At 40.9% G+C, this 15,286-nt stretch overlaps 2 protein-coding genes across 2 annotated transcripts; both read left to right on the forward strand.

The window, feature by feature from the left end:
* Positions 1–5,297: 5,297 nt before the first annotated feature.
* LOC145492675 (uncharacterized) lies at positions 5,298–6,980 on the forward strand. Its single transcript, XM_081472083.1, has one exon. It carries the CDS (start codon positions 5,298–5,300, stop codon positions 6,978–6,980), a length of 1,683 nt encoding a protein of 560 aa, XP_081328209.1.
* A 136-nt stretch (positions 6,981–7,116) lies between these two features.
* On the forward strand, positions 7,117–9,454 carry LOC145492677 (uncharacterized). The gene is made up of 2 exons (XM_081472084.1): positions 7,117–7,981; positions 8,100–9,454. The coding sequence occupies exons 1-2, from the start codon at positions 7,117–7,119 to the stop codon at positions 9,452–9,454; spliced, it is 2,220 nt and encodes a 739-aa protein (XP_081328210.1).
* Positions 9,455–15,286: the final 5,832 nt, after the last annotated feature.

Raw genomic sequence — 15,286 nt, forward strand, 5'->3', positions numbered from 1 at the left:
ACCTATGACGAACACATTACCAAAACTGTCTCCTCCTGTATGTCTTGTCTCGGTCAAATAAGCCGCACAAAGCATGTTTTTGACAAATGCACCCTACTAACTATTATAAATACTTTAGTTTTTAGTAAACTTTTTTATTGTTCGAACGTGTGGGCGAATACATCAAAAAGTAATATAAATAAATTACAAGGTATTCAGAACTTTGCTGCTCGAATTGCGACCAGTACACACAAATATGATCACATCACACCAGTTTTAAAAGAGCTTAAATGGCTACCAGTCGCGACTCAGTTATATTTCAGGAGCGCTATCATGGCCTACAAATGTCTAACATCTCGCGTGCCGGAGTATCTGTCTTCCCAGTTCAGTAAGCGAGGAGAAATAAGCGGACGTGCCACAAGAAGTTCACAAATGCTGAACATTCCTCTTTTTAAGTCTGCCAGTGGTCAGAGAACGTTCTACTACAGAACAGTCAGTATCTGGAACTCCATGGATAGCTCTCTAAAAACTCTCGAGAAAGTATCTGCTTTTAAGTTTTATCTTAAACGTAAACTTATTAAGGATTTTATAGATTCCTAATTCTAGTTAATTAATCTTAATGAATCTTAGAGTTTTTAAGTAGTTTTAAATTATTATTGTATTGTCTTTGAAAAGCCTCTAAAGGGAAAGTCAATAAAGTATGTATGTATGTATGTATGCATAATTACCTTGGAGCTTGACAACAATAAAAAGGTATGGAACTCCAGGGAAATGATCCTGTTGATTTTTACTAATTCACAGAAACTGATTCATGCACTGAGTTCATCTTTAATTTTGACATTTTGGGAAATTTATAGAAATTTCAAACACAATATTTCATGTGTTTTAGCTGTTCCCAAAAATTCCCAGTCATACTTTTCACTATTCCCAAATATTCCCAGAAACTCCAAGGTCTTGGATTAAGCATAATTTGCATGGCTTGGGATAACTTGGAATTCCTAGGAATTCCCAATAATTCCCAGTCATACTTCCACTATTCCCAAATATTCCCAGAAATTCCAAGGTCTTGGATAAAGCATAATTTGCATGTCTTGGAATAACTTGGAATTCCTAAGAATTCCTAGGAATTCCTAGGAATTCCCAGACTACTGGGAATTTATTTCGCAGGGGTTAGACATTGCTGAAGTGAATTATTTCTATCATTCATAATATCTGGTTTTTGGTTCCGGATTCTGGATTCCAGATTCTGGATTCCGGATTTCGGTTTCCAAATTCAGTGTTTTAGGGTTGCCCCAGATGATGTATGTGCATATGTTAATCTTGAATAATCTGAAATTTCAGAGAGTTTAAAAATATCATATCATATCTGTGATGGTTCTGAGGTGGAGGGCTGTTACATGTACATGTAAATGTCTCATGCATGATTTTTCACTCGTTATGATTCAGGTGCAAATAGTTTCTGTATATGTTGATGTGCAACAATCTACACCAATATTTCAACCTAATAATGTACAGTGTATATTAATTAACCAAATTATGCTGTTTTTAGTTGGCCAGTGCTACTACATAGTAATGTGATGTTGAAGGACACAAATTTAAAAACACGCCCAGTGTCAACTTGTCAAATATATGAACTGGCCAGACAGTGTAGATTACAAAATTCTCTGACAGGTAAGATGTTTCTTAAACATTATTTTGTAATTAATGATTTCTCAGACATTGTTTTCTTCAAGAAAAGATTCATACCCCACATGGAGGTTTTTTCTCTATTAGAGCTCTTGATTCCTGATACTTTAATTTGGAATTTCTAAAGACTGGCCACGAATGGGTGTTGGGTGTGAATATCTTCTGGAACTGCACATTCATTCATTGAGTAAGCAAGAACATCAGTATTTATCCTGACAAACTCTGATTTTCTTCTGGAAGCTGAACTCATATACAGTTGTACAGTTATATGTACAACCAAACAGCCTGCATGACCCTGTGATTGGGACTGTGCACATTGTTGTAACCCTCAATGTTCCAGTTGCTTGTTTGAAGCAAATTGCATTTGCTCTCGAAAGCAAGTGGCGAAGTTCATGACAGTTATGTAAGTTTGCTTTGTATCTCAGGGCAGAGCCTGCCACAGTGAAAGTTGGAGTACCAACCCCTAGCATTTGATTCACTACTAACACTCAGTAAACGGCTAACAATGAAGTACACTGTATATCAAAGAAAGGAATTACATGCCTGTTCCTGTCAGTCAATATATGAACAGGTTACAGATGGGGAGCCTGTATTAAAACATCAAAGATTTTCAAAGCAACCATGGCCTGGTGAGATATTTCTGAGGTAATATAAATTTAAGGTCCTTATGATTGCTTATAGGCATTGATTTTTATTGTAAACAATATCTTACTGAGTGTATTTTTCTTGTGTGCTAATTGTTGGAGAACACAGAGGTCACTGTTATGACAGAGATATTAATTTGTGAAAAGTTCTATAAACAAATGCATCTGGAAACAAATTAATTTATCATGGATGCAGCTTCTGAGAGATCCCCAATATTAATGGAACATACACTGTTCATACAGTACATGTAAAAGAGTTCAGTAATTCATTACTTATGATTGTAATGCTTTGTTTGGTTTCTCTGTATTTACAGACAACTTGATGGGATTATAAATTCTACACCAAGTTCATTGAATAAACTGACTTGGAGGTTCAGTTCTGCAACCCATCCTGTTTGTAGTAATATCATAGCTGCAACATTGTGACAGATACACTGCATTACATTATTAAGAAACACATATTAACTAATTATTTTTAAGTGCCTGTTAATTTAATCAGTTTTTCTTAGAGATAATTTACTCATGGTTTATTTAAATAATTGGCTTTTTGGCTTTAAAATGATATTTATTGAGCTTTTAAATCAATTTTGTGATAATCTGCATTGGACATGGCATAAATTGATATTTTGCCAACACGAAATGGAGAACTGGGTCTTAAGCAAAGTTGCAGGATTAGCATTTTTGTAGAGAGAAAGGGTTGAGAAATTTGTGACATTCTACAGACAGCCTTGCCATTCGCAATGTCCGATAAGGTTAATTTGTTCCATTCTGTTGTAGAAATAGTGTTCTCTAATTTATAAATTATTTCAATTTGTTGTTTAAACGATTGCCTTATAACCCCATGTCTGGCTTTGGTGCATGTAGGATATTGATGTATTTTTTATCCATTTTGCTGTAAATTATCTTAAGTGATGTGTCAATCAAAACATATCTTGGATATTCTGGGCTCTTCTGACAAATGTACCTATGCCTCATAACCTTTGAGTGCATTTGGTTGTGTAGTGCAGACAAAATACATGTACATAATGTAACTTCCTCTTAGCTTACTGATAATTCTTGGTATAATTTAATCATAGCAAAATTAATCAATGGAACCCAATAGCAGCTCTTGTAGTCCACAATGCCAGTCGAGAAAAAGAACAAATCACATTGAAATTGAATAATAAAATTATTATTAGAAGCCTATGCAAGTATTCATGATCAGCAAAAAAAAATATATCGTAATTACCATTCATGCGAGGGTGATTTTGCTTATTGCAAACCCTTCCAGCAGGAGGAGACTCCATACAATAGTGAAGATGGCTAAATGTATCTTTGGGGACAAGTTAGAAAACAAAACTTTCCAACTTTTCACATATGTATACTGTTTTGGTATTTTTGTGAGATTTCATTTGGTAGAGATTCAGGGACTGAGTATATTGTAACCACTGCATTTCAATCAGTCCCCACAACAAAAAAATGTGTAAACTTATTTTGTGTGGGAGTCCCCATGTTAACTAAGGAAGAATATAATGATTAATAACAATGCCTTGTCTTTCTGAATAAGGTAGGAAAGAACAAGAAATGCCACCAAAAAGCACAGAAGACAGTTCTGTTATGTGATCAAGATTTTTGGTAGCTTCCCAGAAATCCTTGAAATCGTGGCTCTATATTTCATAATCACACCATCTTACACCTCGATCTGCTGATGTAATACTAGTTCCGGCTGAAACTATTAAATCATTCGCAATTTACCTCATGCATGTTGGATTGTTTTCATTAGTAACAACATTCCGAAAAATAACTGAGGAGCTCCGCTTTTAGGCTGGTCTAAATCTATATATTAGTCAAGCTATATTTCTACTCAATCCGTCTAAAAGGAAGGACTGCAAGGGTGGAGTTTTAGCACAAATCTGCCAGAAAGTTAAAATGTGGGAAGTATTCAAGTCGCGTTAGAAATCCTTGTGCTCGCAAGATTCGAAATCTTGGAGCATTGTATTCATTCGTCCAGGAATCGATACAAGGTAAAATTAGCAAGTCAACCCCCACAAAGGCAACTCCAGTAAAGAAGCGTTTGCTGGAAACGCCAGATCCGCAAATCGGTTCGAGTGTTATCGCCTGCAGCAAAAACAAACAAGGGAAAGTCTTCTCGGAAAACTTTGGAAGTTGGGCAGGAGAGGCTTCAAACATCTAAGAGGGAAAATAACGATAATCTTGACCAGTATCTGAATAAAGATAATCTTCCCCTTGGCCAGACGAAATCACTAGGTTTTCCCACGCAGTAGTGCGAATCTTCTGTCTCGTGGTTTATCATCTTGTCCTTGGCGCATGTGGCATTCAAGAAAGTGATGTTAAAATTAAAGGAACAGCTGCAAATTATGTCGCGCTTGCTTCTGCAATAATTTGCAGGCTTCGAAAACCCAAAGCGTCGGCATTGCAATACGGGATTTCTGTCATAACAAGTTTTAGTACAATATTTAGAAGATTTGTTTGTTTAAGTTCAAGCACGTTTTTAGTAATTATATTGCTTCGCGAGCAGAAATTTGCGTTGGGTGTTATAGCCACATCCTGTGACGAATATTAAATAGATATGACTCAGCTTAAAGCAATCAATTGTTAGTGGTTTTAGGATCAGTGTAATCGGATTATACTCGGTAATTATCAAAGAATAATTGTAGCCCACGCTAAGGAAATTAGTATCAACCACAAGCGTTACGCGTCAGGAGATTAGAAAAGACCGCAGAGAAACAATAGTGAGCCTTAGCCAACTTAGGTTTGCGGCCGGACATACGTAGCCAAGGCTTTTACGTTAGTGATAATAAAATGTAGTGAATATTGTAATTTTAAGTCAGAACGATTAGAGCGATAAGATTGATCAGAACGAATGTACGGAAGAAACTGCAATAAAGTGGAGAAAACGACAGATACAGTCCTAAGTGTTTGTTGAACCAGCCACGGCGGGAGATTCCGCAAAACGTGGTCCTTCGAGCCGGATTGTAGATTGAGAGAATGTCGAACAAGAAAGTGAGAACAGGCCATCGTGGATTCCTTAAGAAAGTCATTGAGGACGTTGACGAGTGTTTCGAGAACGCATTTGCCACTGTCAGAAAGTCTGAATTACAGAAATGGAAAGCCAACCTGAAAGAACAGCTTGACAAGATTTTGCCGTTAGATGAGCAGATTCTGGCCGAGTTAGCAGCTGATGAAAAAGTGACAGAAGAGGAGATAGCGGATGAGATCGAACGGAGCGGCCGATTGAAAGCAGACGCAACGCAAAGGTTAGCTGAAATCGATGAACGCGTGGCCGAGCTCGCTGCCCCGCCTGCCCCGCCATTCGCGCCACCAGAACAACAAGAGAGTCCACCACCCAACCCGAATCATCTCATTCATCACAGTCCGCCAAGTAGCCAACAAAAGACGGTACGAGTGAAACTTCCGAAGCTAGAGGTGCGGAAGTTTAATGGAAAACTTGGAGAATGGCAGGAGTTCTGGGACTCGTTTGAAAGTTCCATTCACTTGAACGATGGGCTTTCGAACGTGGACAAATTCTCATACCTGAGAAATTTGTTGCTAGAACCAGCAAGATCGGCAATTGGAGGATTCGCGCTGACGTCCGCTAATTACCAGGCAGCGGTAGAACTGCTAAAGAAACGATATGGTAAAAAGATCGCGGTGCAAAGAGCACTTGTAAACGAACTGTTGAATGCGCGTCCCGTATTCAATGAGAGTGACACACCCAGACTGCGTAGCCTCTATGATTTCGCAGAAACTAAGTACAGAGCGCTACAAGCGTTAAAAGTAGAAGAACGAAACTACTCGGAAATTGTCGTCCCGATGCTGCTGGAGAAGATCCCCGACTCCATTCGGCTGACTATCACGAGAGGGAAGGAGTATTTGGAGTGGTCATTGGGGGACATGTTGAACGCACTCCTGGTCGAAGTGGAACTGAGAGAGGACCAGTGTTTGACGCCGCGCCGAGTTGCGTCCAGCGATGGAAGGAAGGGGCCTCCAACCACAAGTGCGCTGTTTGCAAAGAAAGGGGATGATCGAAGATGCGCGTTCTGCCTTGGAAACCATCTACCGGAGGAATGTAAGAAGGTCACGAACATTGACGAACGTAAGAAACTGTTACTTAAGTTTGGTAGATGCTTTAAGTGTATTGACCGGGGACATCGCGCCCGAGATTGCCAAATTACTGTAAAATGTAAAAGTTGTAAGGGTTTTCACAACTCGTGTTTGTGTGACGCAAAATCGCAGCAACCCCGAGGGGGAGATAGTGCTCAACTCACAATCACGAGTAATCCAAATAGCATGCTTGTAGGTACGGAAAGTAGAATTGCACTCCAAACTGCCCAAGCCTTAATTAAGGGGAGGGTACGGGGAAGGGTGAGAGTTTTATTTGACTCAGGAAGTCACAAATCATTCATAACAGCTAAGGCCGCGGGTGATTATGGCTTAGAAGTTGTAAGAAAGGAGTGGGTAAGCATTAATACGTTCGGGCATAAAGCCAAAGAAACGGGATTGAGGGAAGTCGTTCAGTTTGACATAATGCCTCTACAGGCCGATCGGGCGCTTAGGCTTGAAGCTTATGTTGTGCCGGAAATATCCAACATAACCAACAAGCACGTCAAAATTAGAAGCCCAAGGGGGTACGAAGGGAGAAAAGGTTCTGGGTGTTATATGGAATTGTGAATCGGACACCTTCCACCTTAGTCTCGCGCATATCGCAAAAAAGGCGAAAGGTCTAGAACCCACCAAGCGTAACGTTTTGAGCTTGTTAGCCAGCTTGTTCGATCTTTTGGGGCTAATTAGCCCAGTGACGGTTAGCATGAAGATTCTTTTTCAGGAAATTTGTAGTAGCGGGCTTGATTGGGACGAAACGTTGACAGGGGAAATTAAAGGGCAATTGTGCAAATGGATCAAAGATTTGTTACAAACGAGGGAAATTAAAGTCAGTAGGTGTCTGTATGAGGCGAGCGAGAGTGTGACAGAGTGTTACTTACATGGATTTGGAGATGCGAACAAGAGAGCGTACTGTGCCATGGCTTACCTCGTGTACCGTACGGATGATGGTCAGACCCATGCGAGCTTAGTTGCGAGTAAAACGAGAGTCGCCCCCTTAAAACAACTCTCCATTCCACGCTTGGAATTAATGTCAGCGAGAATATTGGCACAACTTATGAACACGGTGTGTAACGCGTTACAGTCACAGGTAAAGGTAGATGGCGTGAGATTTTGGATGGATAGCAAAACAACGCTCAGCTGGATCCAAAACAAGGGCGAATGGAAGCAGTTCGTACGACACAGAGTAGACGAGATTCTCAGGCTGACAAACAAGGAGAAATGGGCGTATTGTTCGACCTTAGAAAACCCAGCAGATCTTGGTTCGAGAGGGGTGCTAGCTTCCCAACTGAAGGAAAACGAACTTTGGTGGCGTGGCCCGCGATGGTTGATAGGACAGAAAGAAGATTGGCCAGTCACAAACGAGGACTTTCAAACTCCCGAGACCTCATCCGAAGAAAAGAAGAGCACATCGGTAATGCTGGTCGAAACGAAAGAAGAGATCTCAGCAGTGGTAAACATGAACGATTACAGCAAGCTGCAAAGGTTAGTTTGTGTGACCGCTTGGGTGAGACGGTTCGTGAACAATTTAAAGGCGAGTTTGAAGCGAAAGAAAATCATAAAGCGGACAGGTAAGTTGGAAGTGAGTGAGTTGAAGGAGGCGAAGATCGAATTGATTAAGTTGGTCCAAAACGAATTGAAGAAGCAAGGCAACTTCAAACAGCTGGTAAAGTGAACTTGGCGTTGTAGAGCAAGGAGGGATTTTTAGATGCATCGGTAGGCTTGTTAATTCAGATTTAGAGTTTGATGCTAGAAGACCCATCATTCTTCCAAGAAAGAAGCACTTGACTAAATTGATTATACGAGATTGTCATGAAAGGGTACACCACAATGGTGTGAGGGTTACATTAGCCGAATTGCGATCAAGGTACTGGGTACCAAAGGGCAGACAAGAAGTGAAAGGGGTCCTGAGCGAGTGTGTTACTTGTAAAAAGCTTAAAGGAAAGCCGTACAGTTCTCCACCAACCGCAGCACTGCCAGAGTTTAGAGTCACGGAAGCCCCACCATTTTCAAAGGTAGGTGTCGATTTTGCTGGGCCCCTCTACGTGAAGAGTAAATCAGGAGAAATGGGGAAAGTTTACATTGCGTTATTTTCGTGTTGCGTGACCAGAGCAGTTCACTTAGAATTAGTGGAAGATTTGTCTGCCGCCGCTTTTAGACGTTGTCTGAGAAGATTCACCGCGAAAAACGGAATGCCTGTTCTCATTGTGTCCGACAACGCAAAAACATTTCAAGCAACCGAGAGAGCCTTAAACGAGTTGTTCAACCATCCAGAAGTCCGAGCAGACTTGGAGTATATGAGGATAGAGTGGAAGTTTAATTTAGAAAGGGCACCCTGGTGGGGGGGTTTTTTTGAAAGAATGGTAGCGAGTGTGAAAGATTGTTTAAGAAAGACGTTAGGAAACGCCAGGCTGTCGTATGAGGAGCTACTAACAGTGCTCGCAGAAGTAGAATGTACGCTAAACGCGAGGCCGTTGACCTATGAGTACGATGAAGTGGACGAGGAGGTGTTAACGCCTTCTCATTTGATCTATGGGCGAAGAATTAAATCAATCCCGGATGAGATTGTGGAACCAGATGATGTGGTAAGTGAGGCGCAATGTTCGGCGAGATTTAAATATCTAAGTACTCGGTTAGCTCACTTTTGGAACCGGTGGCGAAGGGAATATTTAGCAAATTTGCGAGAATTTCATAGGTGTCAGGTACGAAATCAGAATAGAACGATAGAAGTAGGAGACGTAGTCGTAGTGTATGACGAGGAAAAGAAAAGAGGAGAGTGGAAATTAGGAGTGGTAGAGAGCCTTGTGAAGGGTAAGGACAGTGTAGTTAGAGGGGCTAACGTAAGGGTGGTTACAAAAGGGAAGCCAACACACTTATCCAGGCCAGTGCAAAAATTATACCCCTTGGAAATTAGAAGTAAGGGGGAGGGATCACCACGAACGGACAGCGTTGCGAAAACTGTAGAAAGTCCCACAAGAACCGTCCCTCGACGAAAAGCAGCGTTAGATTCTCGTTGGAAATCGCGCCTAATGCTTGACTCGTAGACGAGTCAAGGAGGGGAGAGTGTCATAACAAGTTTTAGTACAATATTTAGAAGATTTGTTTGTTTAAGTTCAAGCACGTTTTTAGTAATTATATTGCTTCGCGAGCAGAAATTTGCGTTGGGTGTTATAGCCACATCCTGTGACGAATATTAAATAGATATGACTCAGCTTAAAGCAATCAATTGTTAGTGGTTTTAGGATCAGTGTAATCGGATTATACTCGGTAATTATCAAAGAATAATTGTAGCCCACGCTAAGGAAATTAGTATCAACCACAAGCGTTACGCGTCAGGAGATTAGAAAAGACCGCAGAGAAACAATAGTGAGCCTTAGCCAACTTAGGTTTGCGGCCGGACATACGTAGCCAAGGCTTTTACGTTAGTGATAATAAAATGTAGTGAATATTGTAATTTTAAGTCAGAACGATTAGAGCGATAAGATTGATCAGAACGAATGTACGGAAGAAGCTGCAATAAAGTGGAGGAAACGACAGATACAGTCCTAAGTGTTTGTTGAACCAGCCACGGCGGGAGATTCCGCAAAAATTTCTACCGTACTGTCGAAGCTGAGGACTAAATCCTCGTTCAGCGAGAAAAGTTAAAGCGTTTTGTAAACAAGCTTCGAACGCGTCTTCCCCTGCTGTCTGGCACTCAAAGGTATTAAAATACCTTTGATCGACACATGTCAATAATATTGGACTAGCCCAGCCAATCACGAGCCCCGTTCGCTGGCGAACGGAGGTTTTCAAAATCAAGGGGTTTGTCTGCAAGCGTTTCCTTCCTTCCCCTCTCCCACCGCCCTCTTTCTTTTTTTTGGCTCTCGCCCCATTTTCCGCGCAGACAAAACACCAAAAATCCCGTTCCTCGGTCTTTCTTTGCTTCCAAACCCCACGGAAATGCTTGCTACGCAGGCTACAGTTGGACTGGCCCGCGGATAGCTATGGTAGTCTAGGCAGCAAAGTCTATCAATAGTTACAAATGATTAAATTTTATTATTATTATTACTTTTATTACTATTATTATTACTATGATATATAGAGAAAACTAGAAAGTTAGAAAAAAAGTGAATAAATGAAAAGAAAAAGTGGGAAAAGAATGTGATTTAATAGATAATGTTTACTTTTCTGGTAAGTTTGATTGTTGGTTTCTTTTTGTTTGTTTGTTTGTTTGTTTTTCTTTACTACTGATACTGACATTTTCATTTAGAAATGATCTTTCAAACCTCAATGTTCTGTTTGTTTTCCTTGAGTTGGGAAAGGGAGGTCCGCAAGTCCTTTTCCAAACAGCTTAGTGGCTCTTGACCCGATATTTTGGTCTTCGAGGTTGCCAGGAACACAACAGCATGGCAGTCGAAAGTTTCTTCTTTCGATTGGATGAAAAAAAAAAAAAAAAACACGAAGTACGACGATGAACCCGACCAAAACACAACAGTCCGTTCTAAATGCAAAGCCCAAAAGTTTCCTTCCAAAACTGGGGATGACAGATGTCCCGTTACAATTTTTAAAGAGTTTCTGTCGCGTCGTCTCCCGAAATACGCACAACCGGTCCACGTTATCTGTCTTGTATGCCAAATCCGTCCTCGCAAGTTTGGTACAAACGACAATGAGTCGATAAGAGTGAACAAGCTCAACAACATGATGAAGTCCGTAATTGAAGGAAGGACCCTCGAAGATTCATGAAAAACCTTTCCAAACTACAGTGCCAGGAAAACGGTAGCCGGAGAAGTTGAAAAGAGCAGTCCACCGAAACAAGAAGCCACTGGATGACTATGATGAAGGACATGAAGATACGCAGCGACAGCTTTACCACACTATCAGCCAAACTAGGCAACAATTGCCGTGGAGGTTGAAAATCTCAGCAAAATTCCAGCTGAGATCACGGCGTTAAGCTGAACGCCAACCCTAAAAACTTGCTTTGTTTAAAGTGAAAAGTCAGTTGCCATCCCACCACGAAAGACACGAGCAGATACACGAAAGAGACCCGTGATTAAGGCGGGTTGGGTCTTTACACGATTGACACAAGATGCGGTACAACTGGGCAAGCTAATAAGTCACAATATATTAACCTTGCAAACGTATTTTACGTTTAATTCGGCATACCGAATGTAAATGTATAAAATTAATAAATATGTAGTTTGTTTACTCACGGAGCACCAAGGAGTTCACAGGAACTCGTTCAGAAATGCCCGTGTATTCCAGGATCGAAATGGAATTTGGAAATGTTGGGTTTTGAAGAGAGGGGAAAACCGGAGTACCCGGAGAAAAACCTCTCGGAGCAGAGTAGAGAACCAACAACAAACTCAACCCACATATGACGCCGGGTCCGGAAATCGAACCCGGGACCCATTGATGGGAGGCGAGCCCTCTCACCACTGCAACATCCCTGCTCCCATACAAGAATCGCCTCATAAACAACTATCATTGTCTGGCTCGGGTCGCGCTAGAGCCAATTTTGTTTGTATAAGTAAGACATCTGTCAACAAGTAGCACAAAATAAGTGCGACCCCCAGTTTCAAAAACTTGCCAATTTTTTGCGGATTGCCAACTTTTTTGGCCAATCTTCCAAGAGGTCGAAGTGCTGCCTCGGAGGCTTCCAAATTTTGGCAAAGCAAACAGTTTTGTTATTTTAACAATTAAACTATCACATTTCTTAAATCATGTCTGGAGAAAATTATGGCGAGAAAATAACTTTAATTTGGTCGGCTAGTCCAGTTTGGCGCGTGCGATGGCGGAACAAAATCATTTTTTACCCGGTGACGGCAGACAATCTTCCGAGACGATATTCTTCCATCGCAAGTGGGGCAATCAACAACGCAAACGCGAGCCGAGCAAAAACTGCTCGTGCAATTATGGGCCGAAAATCATGAGTTGCTGGAGAGCGGAGAGGCAAGAACATCCAGCGGGGAGAAAAATCTGCGAAGAGTTAAACTCTCGCATGAAATCTAATTAAATACTCATTCAGAATATAGATTTTGTGACGTGTGTTTCAATCAATGACGTTTTGGTTCAAACATGTTGGTCTAATGCGACCACTGCCAAAATTTGGAACTTGTTAAATTTTTGGCAATTTTTTTTCCTCGCCAAAAATTGGAAATATTTGAATTCGCTCTAGTGCGACCCGGCCCACATGTATTTAAATAATGTCAATAAACGACTATCGTGTCTAGCCTGACAAGTATGACTGTTAACTGACAAATAAATTCATGAAGTGTTAATGCCAAGTTAGCATAAAAGATGACTATCACCAACTCAATGATACGCGTCTTGACTGTTTGGCAATTTAGAGAGATTCATATACCTTGAATAACTTACCTATTGAATAATTGCTACTTCAGCAGTCTTGCGAAAAGTTGTTTTGTTTGGCAATAATTATGTTTTTGTAAATGGCTTTATTGTTATTCGGTAGTTGGTCACGCAGGCGTAAGGGCGTTGCTTCTGGATGCCCCTGATACAAAATGGCTGCTTCTAATCTTCAAATTCAAAGCCTCTCATTCGCTCTTGCGGATAAATATAGACAACAGCGCCGTTCATAGCATCACATTCATCTCCGTGTTGTTGTTTTCTTCGAGCGAACATCAGTGAACATGACGATGCAGGCTTGTAAAGTCTATGTGATCAGGTTACTTGTCTGTGGAACAATATTTTCACAACTAACAGGTATTTACTACGTTTCAGCTTTACTTTTCATAGCTATACATAGATACATGGTGTCGACCGACTCGTAGTCTCGATCGGCTGATATGTAAGGACAATACTCGGTCGAAAGTCGATTGACATATTAATGACATTAATATATCGCATCGAATTTGACCGAGACGTACATACACAGAAGTCTGACAACTCTTAAACTGAGAGCTTTTATGATGCATGTTTCACTAGGTAACATTTCTTTTCCTTCTCCTCAATCAAAACGTGGTATAGAGATCCTTGCATTCATTACCGCTTAACTGCTTGTATCTACATGTATTTCCTACTTTCAACAACAAACGCACTGAAATAGTTTTTGCATTAATTACTTTGACATGCCGGCCTTTTTCATACCGGAAGGACTGGAAGGAGCAAGTTTTTCCGCTGTTTCAGTTGCAGCGCTACTAAGCAAAACTGTGTTATTGTTTTCTCGTAACTACTAACTCTGGAAGATACGTAGCACCGGTTGTTGTAATATAGCTAGAAAGACTGCATGCAGAGGCAACCCAGGCATAATATTTGCATGTTATCATGACATGTAAGACCAGCATTGAGCTAGTTCATTCAAAGAGCAAATGCAACATCTGAGCTCCAACATTGGTGTCCACATTAAAACTGCCTTCCAGAGCAAGAAGATTGGTCAAGTCTTGGCCCCGAAAGGAGCGAAGTCCCTTATTGTTAACAATCAATGTGTAGGTCTGTAAATTTAAATATAATCTGTGGGACGCAGATTATGTTGGGTATACGACCCGACCAACGCATCAGCGAGCACAAAAATTTAGCAATCGGCAGGCAAAGAGAAGAACATGGTCCACCGAAGGATTCTCAGTTTATATTTGCATTGAAATCCTTTTAATTCGCTTTGACTTGATTATGACGTTAAGCAAACGCCGAAACGCTGTTGCTTATTTTTAAGCAAAATGATTTTAGGTTTCTTTAATTTATCACATTGTTTTATGGTGAAAATTTATTAATGAAAGAGTTAGTACAGTGGAACCCCGCTCTACGGACACCCGCTTAATACGGACACCCCGATATTACGGACAGTTTCGTTTTCCCCGACGAAAAGCTCATATATTTTTTCTAAAATTAACCCGCTTATTACGGACACCCGTTAATACGGACAACGGACACTTTTCTGTGTCCCGAGCGACAAACTCTTATACAACGTCAACCCCGCTTTACGGACACTGTTTGTATCTGTGCATTGTCTATTATCATTGTCATGATTATGTGCTAATTAGAGATTTTGTACCCTGGTCAAATTATGACAGATTTCGGCGGGTTAATACAATTTTATTACTAAATGAAACAGTGTCAAAATAGCATGACGCATTTGACCAGTTCTTTCTTCCGGTACATTACCCAGTTCGCAGTCCTTATATAAAGTTTTCTGCCTGATACGCTTACACAAAAGTTTCACTTCCTTGGTCTTTTGCTACAGTCCTTGCTTGTAGCCTTCTTCCTCTTTGACGTCTTATGCTTGCCACTATCAGCATCGGCCTCTGTTCGTATTGCTGGGTTGTTGCCAACGTCTATTAATTGTTCAAGTAAATCCACGTGCTTTCTAGGACCATCAAAAGTATAAACACACGGTATTTCCATACCAAGGCCTCCTCCCCAATTAACTGCGTTTCCATATACTTCAACTGATCCTCGATTAGTAGGCTTTGAAATAAAATGGGTGACTATACCAGTGCGGTTTTTGGTGTTTGCGAGGTGATATGGAATATGGCCGATAACTCGACTTTCCTTTAGCACAGCGACTGCGTTTTTGTCCTCACCATTTTCCGGCTCTGGTTGCAAAGGCAAAATTTCACCGCCTGTAGGAGTCCACCAGTCCTTGTAAACATGAAATCCTCTTATACAGGAAGAAATTTTCAGTATTCGGTGGTCACACATACTTTTCAGTGCCCACACGTGATACTTTGTCGAATTCTGTAGTGTGAAATGTAATTAGACCTGAAAGTACCTTTGTATTTCCTTTGAGTTGCGACTTGCAGTTGTATGTGACAGCTTGTCAGTCTCCACAAGTCAACGTGGGTGAACCAGGTAGCGTGCCGCCACATTCATCGGATCATCAATCATGGCTTCACGTCCTTCAGCTAAGCGCAAAAGAAGAGATTTTACTGCTTCTGAAAAGGTTC

The sequence above is a fragment of the Orbicella franksi genome, chromosome 7, assembly GCF_964199315.1.
Source record: "Orbicella franksi chromosome 7, jaOrbFran1.1, whole genome shotgun sequence".
NCBI classification, from domain to species: domain Eukaryota; kingdom Metazoa; phylum Cnidaria; class Anthozoa; order Scleractinia; family Merulinidae; genus Orbicella; species Orbicella franksi.

What these genes read in the sequence shown, in the direction of transcription:
- LOC145492675 (XM_081472083.1), top strand. Translation starts at nt 5,298, where the DNA reads ATGTCGAACAAGAAAGTGAGAACAGGCCATCGTGGATTCCTTAAGAAA.
- LOC145492677 (XM_081472084.1), top strand. Translation starts at nt 7,117, where the DNA reads ATGAAGATTCTTTTTCAGGAAATTTGTAGTAGCGGGCTTGATTGGGAC. An exon ending in GAAAATCATAAAGCGGACAG is followed by an intron (nt 7,982 to 8,099) that starts GTAAGTTGGAAG and finishes TTGGCGTTGTAG; the next exon opens with AGCAAGGAGGGATTTTTAGA.